This window comes from Pollachius pollachius (genome assembly GCF_949987615.1).
Source record: "Pollachius pollachius genome assembly, chromosome: 16".
NCBI lineage: Eukaryota > Metazoa > Chordata > Actinopteri > Gadiformes > Gadidae > Pollachius > Pollachius pollachius.
This window is the reverse complement of record NC_136949.1, coordinates 9606265-9630621: the sequence shown is the minus strand read 5'-3', so window position 1 is coordinate 9630621 and position 24357 is coordinate 9606265. Positions and strand designations below refer to the sequence as shown.

Below are 24357 nucleotides of genomic sequence, written 5' to 3'. Positions count from 1 at the left end.
GAGGTGGTCTTCTTTGAACGGAGGGTAGGCTTTGAGACACTCTTGCGTTAGATGCGAGAATTGATTTGGTTTGAATGAGGAAATGTGGCTGAGAAGGTACTTGAGCTGGGTTCGCGTAATTAATATGAATTCCAGTGAGCATTGGAATAAAATAGACTGAAAAGTCCTTCATTTATTGTAACTGTTTTCAGACTAGCTTTTACATCGCTTTGGATATACGCCTCTGCTGATTGAGGAACTACAAATGTTAATCTAATATTTATTTTTTGTTAAAGGACACTTTTATTTTATGTGATTTGTTTTTCAATTTCGAAGAGCGGCAGTATTGGCGCAAAGGAATGCATTTGGACAGTGTAGTTTTCCAGCACAACATTTGTATGTCAATGCACCCTTGGCAAACTACAATTCCCGGCAGGCTTTTCCCACCGTTGAAGTTTGTTGTCTTCCTGTTCGGAGGCGGCTAGTTTAAGTTGCCATAGCAGAGGCAGGTTTGGATTTGATTCACTGTCCTTACCGCTTGCAAAGCACCAAGCCAGAAGCTCTTATGTAGATAAATCACACCGGTAGGATTGTACAAGCTTGTTTTGCATTTGTTACATTTCACTGCACCATTAAGCCGTGAATGGTTAATTAGTTAACCCACACGAAAGGTGGATGAAGTTGTATTAGCCAGTTAGCTGCTGTTAGCGTCGGTTAAGTTGTTGCTAGAGTAGCAGCAGCTTCAGCAACAACAATGACCAATTGCGCCGTGATTTATGACAAGTTTCGTGTATTGTGTCTTGCTGGCCAGATTGTTATCCTGGTTCCATCGCCGTTGTCATGGCAACGGCGACAGTGGCCGCTCTCTTTACTATGATGAAAAGCACGTATTCCTCACAAGGGAAATCATAGTAATTACATTTTGGGAAGATAGCAAGGCAATATTGGGTACGTTTTTATCGCCCACTTACAAGTTACTCCATCATTGCAGACCGCCCCCTCCGTCCCCATGCAATGGAATCATCCAGTGGGTCGGACACGTACGACAGGGCGAGGCGAAGCAGACCGCGGGGGCGGGATGTACTGCGCCGACCCCAGCAGGACCTGCGGGGGGCGAGCGGCAGTGGGAGTGCCGCAGAGAACTCGGGGATCACTGAAAAGATCAGCACCCTGGCCAGCACTCTACAGGTGTTTACTTTATTTACACTTCCAAACTTTGATGTATGTGTATAATGCTATTCTTGAGCAGGATAGTGCAGTGTTTTGGTCAGATTCCGGATTCCCAGGCAAAGAGGCACAGAGTTTGATCCCTAAATTCAACCTAATCTGGGGGCATCCTTGAGAAAGAAGTCCCAGCCCACAACTTGCTCCTCAATGATCTGTATCTGGAGATTCACGTTCAAGTGAAGACACGTTGGATTAAAATATATGGCTAAATTATTGTTATATTAATAGTAACATGCAAAGTGGGAACATGTCAGTGGGATGAATGAAGTTGAGTAAACTACTGTCTTTGCTGTGTGGGGCGTGTTCTAACAAATATCCAACTTAGGAATGTGTGTAACCGACAGCCTCTCCCACCGCTCCTGCAGGACACTAGCAGGAACCTGAATAAGGTGGACTGGATGCTTGGTCAGTACAGGGACCACACTGATGACCAAGCTGAAGCCATGGCCCTGGTGAGACTTAATATCACTCATTACAAATGTCTCTGTAATACAGCTTTCAGTTGACCCAGCCACAATAAGCTTTAAGAGCGGGCATTCATTAACATTGTGAGTGTACACGATTATTTAGAATTAAAGCTGAGTGTGTGTGTGAGTTTGATGGAGGGACTGTGTCTCCTCACCACCACCCAGCTGAAGGAGAACCTGGAGGAGTCCATCGGCCAGCTGCAGTCCCAGAGGCTGAGGAGGACCAACGGAGGGGTGAGGAGTGCTTCCGCCTCCACCCTACACACCAGCGACCTGGAGCAGCAAGGCTCTGGCTCAGGTATTAACGGGAAGGCCAGAGGATGGGAACAGTGGGTCCCAGAAGTGTCTCAGTAGGGACGCTGAGCAAGACAAACTAAATATACAGATTCATTAAAAAACGCTTGTGAATCTGTGTCCAATATTGCAATGAACCATTGCATCACAAGGAATTATCAATGGTAAAAAAAAGCAAATATGGTATATACATACTTATATACAATACAATATTGTATATAATACAATATATACAATATGAAGTGAAATATGAAATCATTGCAAAACATGGCTTCTTTTTGTGTTACAATCCTCTCTCTCATCCCTCTCTGATTCACAACACATGACAACACACAGAACCACTTTTAACTTGAACCTCTCAAATCCCACCTCATTATTCAGTACAGTTGTCTTGGTGTTGTTTTCCAGAAGGGCAGCGTTTCCACCCTACCTCCCCGCTGAAGGAGTACCCCGGCGGCTCAGTGAGGAGACGGAGGTCCCACTCCGCCTCGGTCCGCTTCAAGGACACCAAACTCTCGGCGGAGGACGTAAGCGAATGACTCCACAGAATCACTGCTCTCCATCAGTGCCGCCCATCACTTGTTTCCGTAGTTCCCGGGGGACGCCACAAGAGGCCGCTCTTTACCAACAACTTTATTTTTTAGATGTTAGTATTATCACACAATATCATGCTGTATGAGAATTTAAATATTTGTATTCATATTTTATTGTCAGTGTTAATATATAGACCGAAAGGAACATAAATAAATAGACCGGAGGAACAGCATCAATGTTGATGCAGTAACACTTTGTGTTGTTTGCCGTCCGATTGATTTACTCCTTTTTAATTTCCTTAGATCCACTGTCTGCACCAGTCTCTACGCGACCTTCGCTGTGATCAGACGAGACTCTCAGATGATCTGGACCGAGAGATCCTCCTGAGAAACAGGTGATCTATGTCACAGATGTATTCATAGTCACACAATATGAATCATATTGCCACATGAACAGCCGCACTGTTTCTTTGCGTGGATGTGTGTGTACAGGCAACTAAGGCTTTATATCTGGGCTGTTATTTGCGAAATGAAGAAATATATAATGAAATGTTTACTTTTGTATACACTGTGACTTTGAGAAGAGTCGACCCAGTGCTTTTCTACTATTTTAAATTTAGCTTTTTCTTTTTATCCAAAGCGACTTGCAGTCAATTGAGATGCATGTCTAGCCTTTGAATGTGTGGCATTGGCCTTTGTAACTTTCAGCTGTTAGTCAGCCTAGCCAAAGCACTAATATCGGCCACCATATTAGGATTGCTGTTTTTCAATATGGTCCCTTCCAAGGAAGGGACAAAATAATTGTTACGATTATAATAATAACCAAAACAACAGGATTTATTGGAAGAGATGTGAACATGTGAACATTTATAATCCTCACTGTTCGCTATGCAATAATCGTTTAACTCGGTTTGTCCAGCCACTTGAAAGTTAACATTTTGTCATTACTGACACGTTGGCGAGACAGCAAAACGGACTATATCTGGGAAGTGATAACATCAGCTGGAGCTTTCCTTAGGCTGGATATTTGAGTCTTTCTCGACTCTTTCTCGTGTGTCAGTCTCATTTACTTCGTTCCTCTCTCTGTCTCTCCCCCTCTTTCTGTCTCACTCTCTCACTTCCATCCTTCCTCTCTCCGTCATCTCTTCTCTCCCCCATCTCTCTGTCATCTCTCTCTATCTTCATCTCTCCCTCCCTTAATTAAACGGATATTGATTTATTGGCAATGGCATGGAAAATGTTCATTTAAATTTTTTTCTTCCATAACATGTCCATCCCGCTCTCTCCCCCTCTCTCTTTCTGTGTCTCCCTCCATCTCTCTCTGTCTCTCTCTCTCTTTACATCTCTCTGCCCATGTCTCTGTCCCTATCTATATCTCTGTCTCTCTCTCCATGTCTCCCCCCCATGTCTCTCTCCCCATGCCTCTCCCTGTGTCTATCTCTGTAGAGCTGATGTTGACACCAGGCGAGCGATGGAGAACCTCACGGAACACCTGACACTCTCTCAGACCCAAGACTCTGTGAGTGGCAGACAATTTATTCACTCATGATGTATTCAGTCTTATTTATTCCTTCTAAGACTTGCTCTTTTCTTTTATTCTGAGGAACATCAGCCGAGATGAGAAGTTCTGATGCAGAATATTTGACTTGTTGTGGCATGTCTCGCTTCTCACTCGTCGCTCAATGTGTATCACTCCATGCTTTTATGTTTCGCTTAAAAGCGTAATGCGCTTTTGATTTTTTGGTATAAGAACTGACATATCCTTTATAATGGAATGCCAGGGCATGAGGTTGCTCCCTGCGCTTTATATGAATCCAATAAAATATTAAAAATGAAGTATAAAGTGTTGTATTGAAAAGCTTTTTGTGTCATGGTAAGTTCTAACATTCTTCTGAGGCAGGGAACCGATAGAAATCCTCGAATCTCAGATACTCCCATTTACCTCCATTTACCGTACACAATAACTGAAACCAACATCTTTATTTTCTACTCATGTGGCCTTTGCACATTGTCAAAGGAATATCACTGTGTGTGTGTGTGTGTGTGTGTGTGTGTGTGTGTGTGTGGGTGCAGGTGTCTTCCCGTGTAGACCGCAGGATCCAGGACTTGGAGAGAGTCCGAGGCCTCGAGCAGCGGGGGGTCTTCACTGATGAACGGCAGCAGGTCAGGCACACACACACACACACAAACACACACACACACACACACACACACACACACACACACACACCCACACACACTAGCCTACACACACACACACACACACACACTCACACTAGCCTACACACACACACACACACACTCACACTAGCCTACACACACAGCCGACCACACTTTTACAGCCATTTATTCTTGAGCTTCTTCGACTTCGTTATTGCTTTCTTATGTCACGTTCATTATTAATTAACACGACACACACACAGACACACACCCAGTCAACTCTCATGTCATCCTTGGATTCAGTTCATTAGCTAGGCATTGGGTGTACTCTTAACACTTTATAAACTATTTATAACAATGCTGTTTGGTCCTCAGACACTTGACATTGATGTGGAAGTCGTATTGTGTAACGGATACAAAGTAGGATCCTTGAAGGGGTTCGACTCACTATATATGCATAGACACTGCAGTTATACAGACAGTATATGTCTGTATTAATCCCAAAGCAAAGTGCAAAAACAACACCTGTTGGATGGTTTGTGTATAAAGGTATCACCATCAGTATTTCACCTGCAAAACCAACAACCTCCAAAAAAGATTTAAACGTTGAAACGAAAAATCTCGAGACTTCTGGCCCCAATATCAGCATCCCTGTTATAGATGGAATAGCGATAGAATTCCGATGCACCATCTGTTGGGTGGGTTATCAAAGGGAGAAATGCTTGATTTAAACAGATGCAGTGCGTCCTCAGACCACATGGTGGCACTGTAGCGCCACTCAGACACCGACCCCCCCCCCCTTCCAGAGGGGAGCATCCTCACACGCCGCACCGGAATCTGCTTCCCATGTACTAGCACCCCCCCAATCTCTCTCTCTGCCCTAAAGGATGGTCCGACAAAGCCCCGGGCGGGTCGGAAATAATGCATACCCACCAACCCTCCCTCCCTCCCTCTCTCCTCCCCACCTCTCTCTCCCTCTCCATCCTCTCAACCAGCCCAAATATTAAAGGTACATAAACAAGGGAGGCAGAATGAAGAGGAGGATTGGGGAGGGGGCGGGGGTCTAATCTCTTTCAGCTTCTAAAGAGCTGGGTTGAAATGAAGAGCGATGTCACGCACGCGCCTGTTTCATGCGGCCCGCCGGTCGTCCGGGGGTTGGGGGGGGATAGGGGAGGGGGGGAGGGCGTTGAGCTGTGATATAAAGCCAATAGATAATGAGTCACTTGAGCGGATGTTATTGCTAGCAGGCAGTAATTCATCACCACTGCCTGGCCCAAAGTACGTGGGTGTGAGCAGGGACCGGGCTTTGATACGGTGCCCATAGTGCCAACCCCAGAACCAGAACCGCTACCCAGATCCCAGATCTAGTGCCAGGAACGGGGTCCCACCGGCCCCGAGTCAGACCGGCCCGCGTCGCTTGGATCACACATCTTGTCGCACTTATTTTTTTTGGGGTGTGTGGTGTCGCAACTCACTCACTCACACTCGGTGTGTGTGTGGGTGTCTGTGTGTGTGTGTGTGTGTGTGTGTGTGTGTGTGTGTGTGTGTGTGTGTGCGTTCCTGTGTGTGTGGGACAGGCTTCAGGGAGACACAGAGACCAGGCTTCGGGGAGAGAGGAGGTGTTGGAGCCCCGGCTGCTGAAGTCCGAGTGGGAGAGAGAGAAGGTGTGTGTGTGTTCAGCCCCGGCCCCTCCAGCACACATTATTATTTCCCTTTTGTTCGAGAACCTAATCAGTGTGGTGCAAAAGGGTTTATCTAAAAGTGTATTACCTGCTGCTAGCCTGTAACTCTAGCAGTTGTAAAAACTCTTAATGCTGCGCCATCAGAAACGGCTTGGGGTGAAATCTTTTTCCTTTAAGCACTGCAGGGGAAATTTCCTGGTACCCATTTGAACAAGAAAGGCTGGTTGATGATGGAGTGGTAATCATTCGCTGAAAGAAGGGCATCATTACGAAACCACCGGCCTCCTGCTGGCTACCCCGTAATTGGCTTATTGGTTCCTCTGTGTTCAGTATGTGGCAGTATCCTGCTTTCTGATTGGCTGTAACTGGCTTCCTAGATGGAACAGGAGATGGAGAGAGCCAGGGTACGCTTGGCGCAGACAGAGGACAGCAGAGACACACTCCGACAACAGGTGTGTGTGTGTGTGTGTGTGTGTGTGTTTGTTATAATGAGTGCTAACTCAGCAACTGATGACCAGGCAATTGTGTGTGTCTGATGAGATGCCAATATGTATATTATCAACAAATTCCTGCAGTTCAATCCAACCTCACGGTGGTGTATGGATGGTTCGGTGATGCATTGATTAAACAACTCATCATGTATCTGTAACTCCAGATGTCTAAGAAACACGTTTGTAACTCGTGTTTTTCAGATACTTATATTATGTATTTTTTTTGAAGAATCTATTCAGATATTCTCGTTTTACAAGCTGTTGTAAATGAATAACAGACCGTTGCTATGGACTTAGTTCTCCAACCTTGGGATCGAACAGTCATTTTTATTGTTATATTTTGTTTCAAATGATTGATTTCTTTAGTAGGTAGCTGTGCCACGTTCAGCGGTCATTATGCTGAAATAAACCCCTTCAGGGCTGATCCAAGACTGCATCACCCTGTCTGGGTTTATTCCCAATAATGACCTTCTCCCTGCACAGCGTCCCTCACTTATTCATCCATTTTCCCTGCAGCTGGAGGAGATGCGGGAGGATCTGCTGAGGACGGGGAAAGAGAAGCTGGAGCTCCAGAGGGATCGCCTGGAGCTCCAGAGGGAGGTGTCCCTCCTCTCCTCTCAGCCCCACGGCCAGCACCTTGACAGGGGAGAGTGCATTGGCGCTCCGGGCACAGGTGATGATTGACCTGGCTCCAGGCGGCAGAGTCTATGAGAGCGGGGTGGGACGGACAACAGATGACCTGGGTGGAGTGTAGAACAAAACGGAATATAGTACCAAAAAATATAGACGGAAAGGGAATGGAGCCCGGCTTATTGCCCTCCTACGTAGAAAAAGGCATCTGTGGCAATTATGTAGTGTTCTTCATATAAATGGCTAGTTCCATTCCCATAGTTGTAGACGATTAAGGGAGCCTTTTATGGATGTTCAGTAAAGTAGTTTCATGTTTATTTTCTCTGGCTGTTGAGAATAATAACAACCACCCCACCCCCGCCCGCCCCTCACCTCCAGCAGAACCCATCTAACACGACCACTAATAGTCTGATTGTACATTAAAATGTTTGTGTATGTGTGCCCTTTTGCGTGTATGTCGGACTGCTATTTTTGTGTGTGTGTGTGTGTGCGTGTGTCTCGTGCTATTGTGTGGGTGGTTCAGCCCGGTCCGACCTAGAGAGGGAGGTGGCGGAGCTGCGAGCCCAGCTGTGCAAGGCCTCCATCCTGGGGGAGGTGGATGAGCTGAAGAAGGCGCTGGAGCTGAAGGAGAAGGAGAGGCTGCAGCTCTGTGTGCAGGTGGAGGTGGGTGTACAGAGTTCTACGTCAGCGGCCCGGTTGGTACACAGCTAGGAGCTAGGAGAGCACAGACCACTTTCTCACCGCTGTGATTGTATCCCGCTGTTAGGCGATTTACTGCCATTCGTCTTTATTCATGAAGACACAGTGAGAGTTAGACAAGATGGTATGGGAGAGAGAGGGGACAACCTGCAGCAAATCCCCAGGGGCAGGAATCGAACCCGGGTCGCTGCTGTCAGGACTGAGTCTTAAAGGCCACCGCCATTCATTATTAGTTATGATAAAAGTAAAAAAAAGTAAGTAAAAAGGTTAATGTCAATGTTGCCATTATTATTATATTCAACCTAAACAATGTAGGCCTTTCCTTGTGTACCCCTAAAACAAAATGCACGACAGCCATTCTGTCTGGGGCATAATATCTACTAAACTTGATCTGATCGGAACTGATGGGCCCATGCGACTCGATAAATACAAAGATACATCTTCCGAAGGCAAGACGCAGCTGGAGATTAAACTAATGTCTGTCGGTCTAATGCAATGCAGATAAATCAAAAGAATATAGAAGCACACCACGCGCTGTCACTGTGGTGCTTCGCTCCCCTCGCCTACGCCTCGAAGACTCCCAACAGTCGCTGCTGCTACTGCTGCTGCTGGCCTGAGGTTGTATGCTGCCTCCCGCTGAGGCTGATTGAACCTTCTTAAGATGGTTCCTTCTATAGCGTAAAACATACCGGCGATGTGTGCCCCTAGCACCAAAAGCACTTTTTCAGGGGCGGCGTCGCTGTGCAATAGGACAGTGGCGTGAAGGGTCGCGGGGAGGCACGCCGACGAACACCAGCGCGCGCCTAGCCACCGGTGTGGGGGTTGTACATAGAAAATAATAGAGGCGGCTGTTTTGACGCACGTTGTTCGCCGACGTAACATATGGGATGTAGGTGGGTCGGCCATTGTTGAATCCAATGGCAGTACATGATTGTAGTATAAGCACAAATTGTAATATAACTCCCAGGCCTCGACATTAACGGTTGCCCGCTTGCCCAAGGCAACTTAAAGTGGGCAAGTTGAGATTAATTTCTGGTTGCCCGAACGGGCAAGTGGATTTTGGGTGGATGTTAATATAAAGGCTATTTATTCAAGTGTTTTTAGAAACTGCAGAACAACCTTTTGTTCCGCAAAATCACTCAAAATAGAAGTATTTGCAATTGATCAATTGTGTCTGTTAACTCGCTGTCTTCTCTTCCCTCGGACAGCGAGTTAACAGACACGCATCACTTCAGCGCGAATATAGCCCCGCCTTCTGTCACTCACTCGCAGTGCGGTCTCTGGCAGTGATTCGAAGGTGTTAGCTAAAGGTTAGTCAACACAGCTAGCATCTCAAGTGCAGCGCCTCCGCGAACGGTTTTAGGCAGTTGTGGAGATATACTCTATTTACTTTGTGTACGTTCTTTCCTGAAAAAAACTTTTCCCCTGATATCGAAAATGGTATAGAATATCGATATTTTTCCATGTATAGTATCGAAGTTAGAAAATCCAGTATCGTGACTGACAACACTACTAGAAACGCGATTGTGATTATTCAGTTAGAGCTACAAGAAACGTGAAAGTTAAAAAAGACATATCTTTGCTACTACCTCTGACATTTAGTTATGTACATTTGCATAAAATCATGCAGGTCTACATATAACTGGGCGATAGCTTTAATAGGTTGCAACGGTGGACTGAAATCACTTCATGGCACGATGTGACCGTTCGATAAATAAGTAAACAAAGAGAAGTTTGTTATTTTTTAAACACAACATGTGTGGAAGCTAACATTCAGCTTCAGTCTGAGCTAGGATGAGTTTTCTGAGCCCCCCAAAACCAGGCCGGGTGCCTGGCAAAAAGAGGCCCGTTCATTATTCTGATTATAATTTGGGCAAGTGAACATCACATTCGGGCAAGTTGAACACGATTTGGGCAAGTTGAACGTGACCTGTACTTGCCCGATGGGCAAGTGCTTTTGAAACCTAAGTGTCAACCCCTGACTCCCAACTGTTAACTTAATGCCGGTCCATTATGTTTGTGCACTTTATGTATGTGTGTGCATGTGTGTGTGTGTATATATTAAGTTGAACGTTAACCCAAGTCTCTACTAAAGCCTAGAAATAATGACATACACAATCTGACATACACCAAGGACATCCCCCATGCGTTTAATGGACTGTCCCTAGCTCCACGAAGATCAGCTGACGGGGGGGCAGCTGAAGTTTTGTTTCTCCACAAGCCGTGGAACATAGTATCGGGGACAATGATTTATACTTCATACTACACACCACATGCACTCTTGTAACTTACACCAGCAAAAACATAAATATAGAAGCACAGCTTGCCACGATGGCGGTCATAAGGTCATCGCCGCGGTAGGCTTCACATGATCGCGGTGTTCGTCTTCAAAGCCCTATGCGCGGCCCAGGCGGCAGCACGTGCTCGGTGCTCGAGGACTCGTGCATTCATTAGCGGAGAAGGGGGTGGTGCACATCACACTCCCTGCTCCTCACTGCCCCAACGCATCACACTTTATTCTCTTTAAGTTGTCAGCACGCAGTGACGAGTCACAACAAGGGATCAGAGAAAGAAATGATCCGCCGTCCCTGATGTTTGCATGCAACTTACGTCCCCATAACGAGACAGAAGTGGGCCGGAGGGGTGGGTTGTGGGGGCTATTATAAACACCCCCTCGTGCGTGCCAGCCCCCACCACCAGCGCTGTTGGTGTGCAGCGGCGGCTATTGAAGTGGCATCAATAAAGTGTCGGGTGGAAATGGCTGCAGTTTGTTAAGAATTGGCGCACAGCCCTCCCCCCCTTGCGCGCGCACACACACACACACACACACACACACAGACACACACAGACACACACACACACACAGACTGACTGACTCTACTCTCAATCTGCTGTGTTCCCTTCAGTGAGGAAGATGTTTTTGTAAACTCCCACACAGCCGCTTATTGCTGAGTAGCAGTTTTAAAAAGACGGGAAGATGCTCGATTCACATGTACCTCCGCAGGCTCTTGACGGCGCCTTTCATTTCTTGTCATTTTTCAACATTTCAAAGCCAAAACGGAGGCTTGGAAAGTGTTCCCCGTGCGTGGCAGACGCGTGGCGAAACACAAAAGTATCTGCCGGCGACCGGGCGGTTTTAATTTGATCCCCCCCCCTCCCGTGCGGTTCGAGTTGAGCCCGGGCTCTGTGACTAATCAGTCTCTGACTAATGGCGCTCGCAGCCGAAATGACCTCATTCAGCGAGAAATAAGTCGTATCGCAACCACGGGCCGAAACCTAAACCCAGCCCGTGTGAAACTGAGATTTTCCTATGCCACGGTTTGGCTTTGAAAACGCTTCAAAGCGTATTTCGTGTGTGTGTGTGTGTGTGTATGTGTGTGTGTGTGTGTGTGTGTGTGTGTGTGTGTGTGTGTGTGTGTGTGTGTTTATTTTTTTTCTCCCTTGTGAATGTGCCCCCGCTATCAGACGTCTATTCAAACGCCGCCCGCCAGGATAATCCAATCGCAGGTTTCTCTGTAAACACCCTCCCCGCCCTCGCCTGACCCCTCTCTCCCTGTCTCCGACGCCCCCACTCCATCTTCTCTGGTCCACCGTAATCCTCACTCGCCTCTCATCTGGCTCTCTTGCCGGCTGCTTTTATGACCTCGCCCTTTCTTAACCCCCCCCCCCCCCCCCCCCCCCCCCCCCCCCCCCCCGTTCCCCCACCTATACCTCTCCCTCTTCCTAACAATCCATCATCCCTTTTCTTCTCTGATCTCATCTCTCTTCCCTCATGCATCTGCTTTGTCCACGACTCCCCTCACCCTCTCTCTCTCTCGACTTTTTCTCTATCTCTCTCTCTCTCTGTCTCTGCTTCTGTATCTGTCTCTTTCTGTCTCTCACTGTCACGCTCTCTTTTACCTCTCCCGTTGTATCACATGCTCCTTTGGTTAGAATACCTTTTGTCTCTTCTTCCGGTCTCTCTTAACATACCACCATCCCTCCCCGTCTCCATTGCAGGCGCTGACCACAGATCTGGCCAGGCGGGAACAGCAGCAGCTGCGTATGCTGGACCAGCTGAGAGACATCCAGGTGTGATGTGCAAACACACTGCATCCACAAAACAATCACACCCCAACAAAGCATTCCTCTGTGTTTTAACTGTACTCAGGGATTTCAAGTCAGTCATTCAGATCATGAAGGTTAAAGATAATTAGAAAACAGGGGCGGTTACGGTGTTTGAGTCCCCGTCGGAAGGTTCTGGGTTTAAATCACAAGGTCTGCAGGCTACCCTGTAGGCACCCTTGAGCAAGTCGCTTTGGATGCAAGCTTTTGCTAAAAGGACGTGATCGTTTTATATTTGGTTTGTTGTTTCTTTAATATCACCGTTTGAACAAGGCGGTTAAGCCTGAAAAACATCAACCTAGTGAATCCTGAATGTGAGAAAAGCACATTTTCACCACAAAAGAACAAAGACAAAACCACCGCTTCATCCTTGTTGGTGGAATGGCCTTTTTCTCCTCCTCCTCCTCCTCCTCCTCCACCCTGGGCCTCCTCCCACAGAGCCGGGGCAAGGTGGAGCAGCGGGAGGCGCAGGCGCTCCTCCAGGAGAGCAGCCGGAGCAGGGAGGAGCTGAAGGAGCGCGCCCAGGACGCGGTGCGCCAGTGGAGGGCCAAGTGCCGGAGGCTGCAGAGGGAGCTGGAGGAGAGCAAGGCCGGTGCCTTGCTGCACGCCAGCCAGGTCACACAGGTGGGTTCAGAGGGAGAGAGCGATTCGCCTGCTACGTCAATCACCATCATCATCATGCACCCAAATGGAGCTCGGGTTCCTGGACATTAAAGCGTCTTCGGTACTAGGAAGTGTGCAAATGTAAATCTGATGCTTTAGGATTGTTATTATTATGTGCCATGGCCAAGGTTTTACACACCGTGGCACCTTCCCATTTCATAAGGTTATAATTGTTTAATGGCTGCCATGCTTATTGTTGACTAAGTATCTGCAAGATTAATTTAAGGTTTATAATTTTTTTATGTCTCAGAGTTTATCACTTTTAACAATGTTAATGCTTGATTTGAAATCATTACTTCTCCGGCAGGTTATTATGCTAATTGATTATGAGTCGGTTCTGGAGTGGTTTGAAGGAGATGCTTGCTTAATCGGTATGCCTTTAACTGACTTATTACTTACTGAACTATTATAATTACGCATTTTCTAATGTTCTGCAGCAGGACAGTGACATCAGCAATCTATAGACTAATTTAGCTGAGCCAGCTCGATTCCCCCCGAACAACTTTTATCGAGCACTATCAATTATATAACTACATGCAGCTATCAATTCCTTGTATGGGCAAAGGTAAGCGTAGCCATTCTTGGCCGTTCCCTTTTCATGTCAATCCATTCAAAGTGGTCTCTCTCTTTTCGATCTTGCATTAAAAACCTTGAGTTATAAGCGAGTCCTATTTAGTGCCAAAGCCCACCTTGCTGAATTATTAATGGCTGATGATTAAAAGTCACCTTTCCTTCGTTCGAGTCAGATTCTCTGTTCCTTTTGAAGCAGCGTGAGTCACCTCTAAACACTTCAACACTGCTCCATCCCTGGGCCTCTGACTGACAGACTGACAGACAGGTTAGACTGACACGGGCGCACGCGACGTGAAGCGAATTAATTACAAAATCATTTCTGCCAACCTCTAATGAATTAGAAAGGAGAATTAAGTGCTCAATTAAATGATTAGGTAGCGCGCGGCTGCAAAGTCTTTGCAGATTCCAGTCAAAGCCGCCTGCGTTGGAACCAATCTGTGTTGCGCAGACCTGGCTCGTCGTTGCTTATCAGGGAGGCCTTGTGTGTGTGTGTGTGTGTGTGTGTGTGTGTGTGTGCGTCAGTGCGCAATGCTGGTACAGCATGTGTTTCTCTCTCTCTCTGCTCTATCTCGCTCTGTCACTCTTCCTCCTTTCATTACGGTTTCTTTCAACCCGCTCCCCCATCTCTACCTCTGGTAGCCTGTCTTTTCATGTCGTCTTCCCTCACTCCCTTTTGTCTTCTTTGTCTCGTCTTTCATGTCTCTAAGCGTAAAATGTCCCCCTCTCACGGTCTTATTTACTCTCTCTTTCGCTCTGTGTGTCACTGCCTCTCTCTCTTCCTCTGTCTTTCTTTCCTCCTCTCTTTGACCCTCTGTCCTTCCTGAACTCTCTCTTTCTTTGTCTTTCTCTCGGAGTCTCTTTGTGTCTCTGCCTCTCTCTCTCCCTCTGTTGGTCTTTCTTTCTCTCTTACTTGCGCTCTGTCTTTCCTGCTCTCTCTCTCTCTGTCTGTCTTTTTCTCGGAGTCTCGCTGTCTGCCTGACTATCCCTGTTCTCTGACCCTCTCTTTCACTCTGACTTTCACACTCTGACTTTCTCTCTATGCCTCTCTCCCCCTCCCTCTCCCCCTCTCTCTCTCCCTCTCTCTCTCTCTCTCAAGGCCAAAACCCATCCAAAGCTCCAGTGTAGAGCAATGCTTGAGCGCATCCTCTTTCAGTCTAGTCCCATGTTAATCGATGAGCACTTCCCCCCCGCAGGCTTAGGAGAAGGGCAATGTGGAGCGGAGCACGTCTTCCTGCTGGGCCATGGGGTCTATTTATTCCGCCTCCAGCGGGCATTTGTTCCATGTTCCTTCTGTATCCAGCCGATCAATATAAATGAACTACATGGCTGGGTCCGTGTGGGACTGAACATGCCTGTGAAGACAGGGACAAAAGGCTTCAGATTCCGTTGTGTGTTCTTCACTCGAGCTCCGGTCTGGACCCTCCCTCTGTGTCTCTCTCCCCCCCTCCACCCTCCAGGCCACTAAGGAGAAAGAGGGCTCCCAGGCCCAGCTGAAGGTGCTGACGGCGCAGACAGAGGCGGTGCGCCGGGAGCTGACGGAGGTCCTGGGGCGGCTGGCCCGCCGCGAGGAGGAGCTCCACCGCCGGGACGTGGAGCTCTCGGAGGCCCACCAGCGACACGTCTCCCTGGAGCAGGAGAACCGAGAGGTGAGGGGGGGGGACCGAGATCAGTCATGTACCATGGATCCTGAAGAAGAACTGCCACATTCACTCAAAGGGACAGAGTCGGGTTCTCCAAAAGAGAATGGGTAGTGAACTGTGAAGCCTTTTTGTATTTTCTTTGGTCGTAAGAAACGTCTTATGAACATAAGACTGACAAGAACATTATAGGGTCCTCTCTTTTCCCTGTCAGAGGTTGGAACAGAAGGCTGAAATAAGGTTTTTAGTATATACTACGTTAACAGTCCTGACCACCACCATTATCGATCACTTATAACTTCACTGGACCCAAAGTGGGACTTTGTTGACGTTGTACAACGTAATAAAATGATGACCATCCTGACCCCCCCAAGGTGAGGGAGTCGTCGGCCGCCCTGCAGGAGGAGGCGCGCCGCCACACCTCCCTCCAGGCCCGCCTCCGCGAGGAGAAGCAGCGGCTGGAGGAGCAGGTGGACGCCCAGGCCCGGCGCTCCCAGCGGGACCAGGAGGCCCACGCCTCCCTCCAGGCCTCCCTGAAGGAGGAGGCGGCCTCGGCCCGCACCCAGCTCGCCCAGCTGACCCAGAGGCTGACCGCCGAGGAGCGGTCGGGCCGGGAGCTCCAGAGGGACCTCCAGGCCAGGCTGGTCGCGGCCCAGGAGGAGGCGGCCTCGCTGGGCGTGCAGCTGCAGCTGGAGAGGGAGGTGCACCGCAAGGAGCTGGAGAGCCTGCGGGCCGTGGCGGACGGCGGCGGCGGCGGCAGCGGGCGGTCCAGGAAGGAGCGGGAGGCGCTGGAGGCGCTGAGGCTCTGCGCGGGGGAGCGGGACGAGCTGCAGGCCCGCCTCACAGAGGTCAAGGTGAGCGGGTCCCCCCCCCCTCCCCTACCTGACGAGGGCACCCCTCCTGCACCACCCAAACCGCCGTTTATGGAAAACGGAGAAAACACTTCCAACCTCGAGGCGGCGTAACATAATAGATCCGTTTGACTCATGATTTATGTATTTCTTTCCAAGGGAGAAAAAGAAAACTAAACGTTTTGCTCTAATTTGATCTAAGTCTACCGGTGGGGGGGGGGCGAGGGAGGGAGGGGGAGAGGCGTTCAAGGTTAGGAGTCAACTCGGATGCCAGCGGCGTCTGGTTCCAACGCGGATCAACGCGTTTGGTGCGGGTCCAATCGCGCCCCAAACGCCGCCGTCAACCATCTGCCGCTGCGTCTCGCCTCAGCGAAACACACCGAGAGGGAGGAACCCACTCATTTCGGTATCATTTAGCTGATGGTCTCACCGTCGTGGAGACGCGGGGCAGGCGGTGGGTGGGTCGTGGGCGGTGAGGGGGTGAGGGGGGCTGACGCTGGGCCGCTAATGGGGTGTACGGCGCCTGGTGGCTCCTCAACAACTCCTGGCGTGAATATTTTAATCGGCTTCCGCTATCGGACCGCATCCTCTCCAGCAGTCTCATCCCGAGAGAGAGAGAGAGAGAGAGAGAGAGGGAGAGAGCTGGAATTACCCCCCCCTCCCTGCCTCCTCCACCTCCAACTCCAACCCATATCTCCACCAAGCCCCTCACACCCCCAGTGGGCACATTGTTTCTTAAGGGGGCATGGTCCCGCCTGATAGGGGTGAGCTTTGCCCATTAGCACTGCTGCATGGCATTAGTATCTGACATAGCTCATTGTAACGGCGTCGTTTCACAGTATGGTTGAGGACAAGGGCGTTCGCCCGCGAGATGTTTTTTCCTGCGCCGGGCCCGAGGCAGGGCCACAGATGGGCCGGCAACAGAACACCCCCCACCACCACCAACACCACCACCCCAATCTCCAGTATCCATACGGCACAAACACAGAGCCCCCGCCACGATGTGATGTGTTTAACTGTCGGGGAAGAGGGGCATTTGCTTAAAATATTCTTGTTTTTCCCGCGTCCTTGTCCTCTCTCACTCGTTTATTCTCTCCTTCACTCCATCTTTCTTCATGGCATCTATTTTCTCTCTCCCTCTCTCTCTCTCTCTTAATCCCTCCCTCCATTCTATTCACTTTTTCTTTCCCCAAGGCCTGATTTAACATTATTCCATGTCTTTCTCCCTCTCTCACCCCCTCCCTCTCTCACCATTCCTTTCTCCACTTCTTCTGCTGTTTTCACATGCCGTCACTCTCCAGTTGTTCTCCCTCTTCTCTCCCCTTTCCCCTCTCCACTCGTCATCACCGCTTTCCATCTGTACCTCTCCAACCGCCACACAGATTTACATGATACAAATTCCCTCCGTTCTAACAGGGGGGCCCGTCTGGTTTTATAAACCGCGTCTACCCCCACATCGACGTCAATCCGTTCAAACTTAATCCTGCCCTTTTTTCCCCCCTTTTCCTGTCAAAGCTCAGACCCCTCCAGTACTCGGGCTCTTCTTGACGTTTCCAAATAAACAAATTCTCTCTCCTGGCTCTGAGAACGAGCGCACCGTGCCCCCCCCCCCCCCCCCCCCCACACACACACAAACACACTCCCGTTAGCGTGGTGCTGGAAACTGTCATCCCGCGATCTGTGAATTCTTAATTGGGCCTGCTGGATCCTGTGTTTATTGGCAAGGCCACCAACGCGTGGCGCCGAGTGCGGCCTGACGGCTCTCTTTCTCGCGGGGTCGCGGCGTGCCAGGCTGGGGAGGTCAGGGAAACGGATTATCTTTTCTGGGGGGCGGAGGTGGGCGCTTTAACCACTTCAACCTTCATAGGAGCACCCCCCCCGAAGGTCGATCTTTAAGACGCCGCATCGAACGCCGGCGACTACCGAGAGACAATACGATACGCTTTGACTGTTTTCACAGCCCCTCCCCGAGAAATTCAAGTTGATGCGTTCTCACAAAGTATTTTCTCATGAAAGACAGAGAGCATTACTTTCCCACCAAACAGCATGAAGGATGGTTGGACTGTGAACGATGCACTTCTAATTGAATTGTGTGTGTGTGTGTGTGTGTGTGTGTGTGTGTGTGTGTGTGTGAGTGTGTGTGTGTGTGTGTGTGTGTGTGTGTGTGTGTGTGTGTGTGTGTGTGTGTGTGTGTATGTGTGTGTCCGCCCAGGTGGACGCAAGCTCGGAGAGGGAGCAGAGCCGTGCTCTGCGTTTCAAGCTGGACCGTATGAAGGAGGAGTGTGACAAGCTGGCCCAGGAGCTCAACACCAGGGAGGAGGAGCACTCACTGCTGCACAGGAAGTACCAGCAGCTCAAACAGGAAGTGGATAGCAGGGTAAGTTGCCCCTTTTACATTACATGACATTCCGTTTATCAGCTGACACCTTTGTCCAAATCCTTAGAGTACATAACATGTATGACATAGGCAGAGCAACTACAATAAAGAAACCAAAGACAGAGAATTGTAATGCACATACTTTTATTTTTCAAGAACAGAACAGCTTGTTTGGTGTGTCTTGTGTTTTTGTTTCTTTGGGTAGTTTACAGGAGATTCTGCAGTCTCTGAACAGCAAGGTGCGATAAAGCACCCCTGGCTTCATTGTGTTTCACTTTAAATTGAGTCCTGGGTTAATCAGACTCCGTTTACAAGCCCATCCTATAGAAATCCCTATTTATTAAAAGACCTAATAAACCAAGTCTCACTAACGAGGAGACTACTTCCTACAAGGAGCCATATTGCAATAAGGTAGCCTCCTCTCCTCTCTCCTATCTTCTCTCCTCTCCTTTCCTCTGTCCTCTTACCCTCTCGTCCTTTCTACTCTTCCCTCCTCTCCTCTCTCCTTTCCTCTGTCCTCTTACTCTCTCATTCTTCATACTCTGACCTCCACTACGCTCCTGTTTCCTTTCTCCTCCTATCTCCTCTCTCCCTCTGCCCCCCTCCATTTACTCCTGCTCTTTTGTTTTTCTTCTTCCCAATCAAGTTTTTATCAAAGCCCATTCCCTCCATGATGGAATCCAGTAGGTTATGTATTGAACCACCACGGGGCTCACCATACTGATAAGTGGCAGAAATTCCCTGGGGGGGTGGAGGGTGGGGTTGGTGGCGTCCAGACCTGGCTTTATTATCAAGGAGCTCATCAGTAATGATCTGCACCCCCCCCCCCCACCTGATCCAATGGGCCGATGGGTCTGCCTGGGTGAGACAAAGCCCCCCTCTGCTATGGAGACCCCAGTTAGCGAAAGAAGAGGGAATACTTAGCTTAACCACACATGTTGTGTTTGTTGTTGTCTTTGTGAGGGGAAGAAAAATGGTGTGTGTGCGTATGTTGGACGCTGTTGTGTGTGTGTTTGTGTGCTGGCAGCGTGTCTGCTGTGTAGCGCCCTAAATGTATTTACAGAGGTGTGAATGAAAAAACGAAGTGGTGTGTTTGTCAGTGGGCACGTCGGAGTGTAGCACAGAAAATCTATTTTCATTGTGTGAAGGAAAACGCCTTGTTGTGTGTGTGTCGGCGGCGTCTGTGTAGCCCCGAAAAATGTGTTTACCATGTGTGAGGGAACACTCAATTGTGTGTGTGTCTGTGTGTGTGTGTGTGTTTGTGTGTGTGTGTGTGTTTAACGTAACATGGACCTCCTTCACCCCCTCCGCTAGGCCAGGACGGGGGAGGAGCGGAGGCGGAGCTCGGAGGTGGAGCTTGCTTCACTTGGACAGAAGGTGTCTCGTCTGGAGGCGGAGCAGGAGGCGGTCCTATCCTCCGCGGGGGAGGAGCTAGATAAGGCATGCAGGAGCCTGGCCAGAAACGCAGAAGACAAGCTTCAGGTGAGGAGCACACCACTCAACAGTAATTCTGTATTGGGTCATTTTGGTTCTTGTTGGTCATTTTCTTTCTCTTGTTCCTTTTCGTTCTGTATTTTTCTCTTTTTCTTTGTCTTTCATTCTTTATTAGTGTGTATTCAAAGCAAGCCACGCCATTGTTGTTATGCGTGTTTCTTTTTTTCCTGTTCTTATTTTTCTTCGCCTGATTTTAGGCAATTATCTACTCCTACAGCTTTGGAGAATCCTTAATACTGCAGAAATTCACATGCATAGCGGTGTTCTGCTTTATTTAATATTTTTCAGTTTGTTAAATTGTTTCTTAATTTTTTTTTTGTTTTTCCTCTCAGCGTATTGATGCTTGAAGGTGCTAGAGTCTGTGTATTTAACCAGATCGTTCTCACTAAATAATCCTTCACCTTATGTCCTCCTAACATTCGTATCCAGTTCCTTTTAAGGAACGCCAGATTCCTCCCATGTTTGGTATACCTTTACCCAGTGGTGCTTTAATCTACCAACGGTATGCAACAGCATGACGCACATCCTCGTGAAACTTTCAGTGGAGCACATGCTATGCGCGCACCAACGGAGCATACATTGGTATACTAATCAACCCAAGCATGCTGTCGGGAAGGTCGTATCGACTTAAAGCTTGAATTAAGTTAAGAACTGGCATGTGAATTTGTTTCCGATATTCGATCCTATTTCTTTATTTATTTGTTTGTTTATGTATTTCTTTATTTATTCCTCCATTTTACTTATTTATTGTGTATGCTGTAAGTGAAAAGGTCATTTGTTTACTCAAATAGCACCTTGGAATCACAGTTGCAATGGATTAGTGCAATTCCCTTGAGATAAGACGCCGATGCAGTCATAGAAATCATCCAAACTAAACAAAACACGTTTTGTTGGATTAGTTTTTCACACATCAGCCTTCTCCTTCAAACGATGAGTGAGTTCCTATTCCAGTAAAACCTAATGCAAAAATAATGACTTTATCAGTCGTGATACTACAAATCAAGTGCTTCATTTTGTGACTCAGTATATAATTTCAGGAGCCTATATTTAAAGTTATGTATCTTGTATCTAACCCTCCTCTTGGCCAAATAATAACTCCACAACCCTACATAGCAGTTAGAGTTTGTGTTTTTCTGCAACGGCTAGAGCTCGTTTTCCCCGCAGTTCCCACAAGGCTAATGAAGCTAGCTTGGTTCTATCTGCTCATATAGATTTGCTCCCATTTGTCCCTCACCCGTCTCCCTCACTCCCTTAAACTCGGCGATAGCGATCGGCCTAATGAGGGAAGTCGATATCTGTTAAAGGGTGTGTTGCGTTTCACTTACTTAGAGGGACCTGCCTACTTTGTGGGGACCGCAGCTCCAAGTTGTACTCACACCTGGTTGTGACGGCGGGTAAATGTACCGTCGAGGTCGGGTTGAAGACTATTGGGACTGCTCTGTTCCACTTCTGTGTTTTTAGAGAGGCGCGTACTTAAAAGGCAATGCATTGTGGGACGGGCCCGACTACCTCTCACAAGGATCAATCGCCCGTCTGTCGCCGCCAACTTCCAATGTTCCTCGGCGACTGAGAGGAAAAAAAGAACAGACGCGTTGCGGAGGCCATAACAAACGCCGCTGCGTGGCACCTTGAAATGTGGCGCCGCGGCCATCACCGGTCTCCACTGGAAAGCTGCCAGATCGCGGTTTCAATTCCGTCTTCCTTTTACCTTTTTATACGTTGATGTTTAAACACCAACCCTCCAATGGGACGTTTTAAACGTTAGAAACCCACCCAAAGGCGCCATGGAGGCTCCGGGAAGAGTGGATTCTTTTCACAAACACTGAAAAAGAACCGAGAAACAAACACCGGAGTAGTAGGTGAAGAGACAGGAGAGATGGGTGGGGGGTGCTTCTATGGCAATGGTTCGGGGGGGTGAGGAGGAGGAGGAAGGAGGTCGGGTAGATCAACTTCCGCTCGGCTGGGACTGGATGATTGACAGGTGCGGGAGAACCTGTGCATTGACTTATGTAGGTGATGCTCCGTGTTATTTGTAGAGATGGAGAGGAAAGCCCCCCCCCCCACCCACCCACCTGTGTTGCAGCCTCCACTGCTGTCACTGTCCACACACACACACAGACACACACACACACACACACACACACACACACACACACACACGTTTGCCCTAGTGTGGCTTGTAACCTTTGTAGGTGTATGTTTGTAGGTTTGTATTGGGTATACTGAGTTTTAAGTGTGTGTGGGAGTGTGTGGGTGTCATTATTATTGGCTGTCAAAATGTCACTCTGCTACTCAATTTGACATCCTTGTCTGCTACTGATGGAAAACAGTCCCTCAGCTGTTGTTTATACACACACACACGCGCACGCGCAGTGTATGTGTGTACTTTCTTCTTTGTGTATTTGCCTTCTCTTTGTGTACCAGACCAAAGGCTGACAGCGTCTGCCGTGTTTGAATTATGTTCCTTTCTACTACTTACTTTTTATCAACATTTTACTTTCCTGGCTATCATAAAAAAATGTACTTGCAATAAGCAAGTCATGTCTGCCTCTATCATACATCTCCATACACACTGCATATAGACATGACCTTTGAAAATAAATGAAATCATACATGTTTTTTTTCCAAAGTAACGCAACATGATTTACACCAACGTAAACAATAGATTCCTCTCTATTCCTTTAAATCAGGCCATCGCCCAGATACCTGGACTGGTGAAGGATCCTCAACGCTGGCTCGCTGAAACCAAGGTATCCCCCCCCCCCCCCCCCCCGAGACATACACATCCCCCTTTCTTCACCACCCCACACCCCTCACCAACCCCCCAGGTGCAACTGAGAAAATCCTCGAAACTTCATCTTTTCTAATCGCATCGCAATTAGCAATTACAACGAACGGCATTTGATTAATATCTGGATCATCTTAAATCCAAATAAATATGATGAACAATAGAAAAACATGGCCGGATGATCACTAATTAGCTAGTGATGTCGTCTCCGTTCCCACGTGTGTGTTACATAACCAAACGTAGATAAATGAGCTGCTCTTTGGAGACGTTCCTACACGATATGCTAATGATATGCTAATGCCCATACGATGCCAAGCGGCCTGCCAGTGGGAGAATGATGTATCACCGGCTCACTGTAATCTGAAAACATCTGCTATTCCTAAACCAAGGAAAAAGTAGATTGGAAACTTGCTGCTGGACTCTACCGCTGTAACTCTCCCCCCCACACAATTTATTTCTCAATTAAATTAAACGGAACTTGAAGCGGAATCTCGTCGACACAGATTGGCTTTCTTGAATTCTGCCAAAAATTTGCAAAATCGTCTGTTGCGGCCAACATTTTGGAAGCGTTAAATGCCAAATGATACTCGTTCTCTCCCTGCGATATTTATCACATCCTGTGATTCGTGTATTGCAATATGTTATACCCTGTGTAGACACTGTGTCGTGTGTCGCGCTGTGCCCAAGTCCCAGTCAGAGCACGCCATTGGAGGCTCTGTTACAAACCGATGCCTACATTTAAATAAGATATTATCAGAGAGAGGGAGAGAGGAAGCCGATGCAGATTCCTGCATCACACACCCCGGACACAATGTGGGGCGTGCGCTGAATACAACGCAGAAGTCCTGCAGCTTTCTGGACCCCTACAGATAATTGCCGTTTTGCAATGCCCTTTGGCTATTATTAATCCATAGCAGTAATGGTATCCGTTGGATGCCTTCTCTATAAGTCCATGCACCAGAGTTAAAGGTTAAATGTTTATTTTTTTCTCTCTCTCCCTCGAATGTTTTATGAAGTATTTCATGTATACTCAAGCACATGATTATGTACATTATGAACACAACGGTTACACATATAGAAGAACAAAGCAATTAAGTAGTTGGATTTATGGCTGGGTGAAGTCGCTGCCGTTGACTCGAACATGTGTTTTCTGTTGGTATGATAGAAGTCAAAGCAATTAGCCACTCTCGCTCCTATAGCTTGTTTTACCCAAATTGAGTATTGCTTAACAGTTTCTTGGACAAGGGCTGGAAAGCTTTTTATTTTTGTATATCGTCTTCCCATTGGTGACTGCTCAGCAGTCTGCTGGGCTTCTATCCCCATCAAATAGTCTTCTTTATATTGAAATCGGAGCTCTCTGTAGAGCGTGGCTTGACAACAGTCAACTGTTTCGAGTCATCCCTTAAAATCGTTTCCTCGGGTGACGGTAGCTGACTGGAAAAAGTAAAGTAAGCAATGATTTCTTTTGACAGAAAACAATTTTATGGACAGTTTGCTCACTGGAGCTTGAAGCCAGGTCTCTGTGGACAGATGATTGACACCTTATGGGAATGTCGTTTCATTTGAGCGAACAAAGAAGTGCATGCTTATTTTTTCAATGTTTATCCTGGATTAAATACACATGTTGGAGGAACAATAAATCTTATCTCATGCATTTCTATTTCACTTGTGCTATCCCTTTGATACGGGGCCATTAATCAGTAACAGC

General features: G+C 47.9%; 1 protein-coding gene across 1 annotated transcript in view; it reads left to right on the top strand.

The window, feature by feature from the left end:
• Nucleotides 1–993: 993 nt before the first annotated feature.
• Nucleotides 994–24357, top strand: part of cep128 (centrosomal protein 128) — a gene marked incomplete at its 5' end in the record, with an annotated part of 41037 nt that continues 17673 nt past the window's right edge. Inside the window, 18 exons of the mRNA XM_079753765.1 lie at nt 994–1167; nt 1572–1658; nt 1839–1971; nt 2376–2494; nt 2804–2895; nt 3947–4019; nt 4574–4663; nt 6238–6324; nt 6720–6794; nt 7350–7506; nt 7987–8126; nt 12162–12233; nt 12705–12890; nt 14960–15148; nt 15514–15993; nt 18203–18367; nt 19682–19849; nt 22552–22611. Coding sequence (XP_079609891.1) covers nt 994–1167; nt 1572–1658; nt 1839–1971; nt 2376–2494; nt 2804–2895; nt 3947–4019; nt 4574–4663; nt 6238–6324; nt 6720–6794; nt 7350–7506; nt 7987–8126; nt 12162–12233; nt 12705–12890; nt 14960–15148; nt 15514–15993; nt 18203–18367; nt 19682–19849; nt 22552–22611 — 2547 coding nt within the window. The remainder of the gene's footprint in view (nt 1168–1571; nt 1659–1838; nt 1972–2375; nt 2495–2803; nt 2896–3946; nt 4020–4573; nt 4664–6237; nt 6325–6719; nt 6795–7349; nt 7507–7986; nt 8127–12161; nt 12234–12704; nt 12891–14959; nt 15149–15513; nt 15994–18202; nt 18368–19681; nt 19850–22551; nt 22612–24357) is intronic.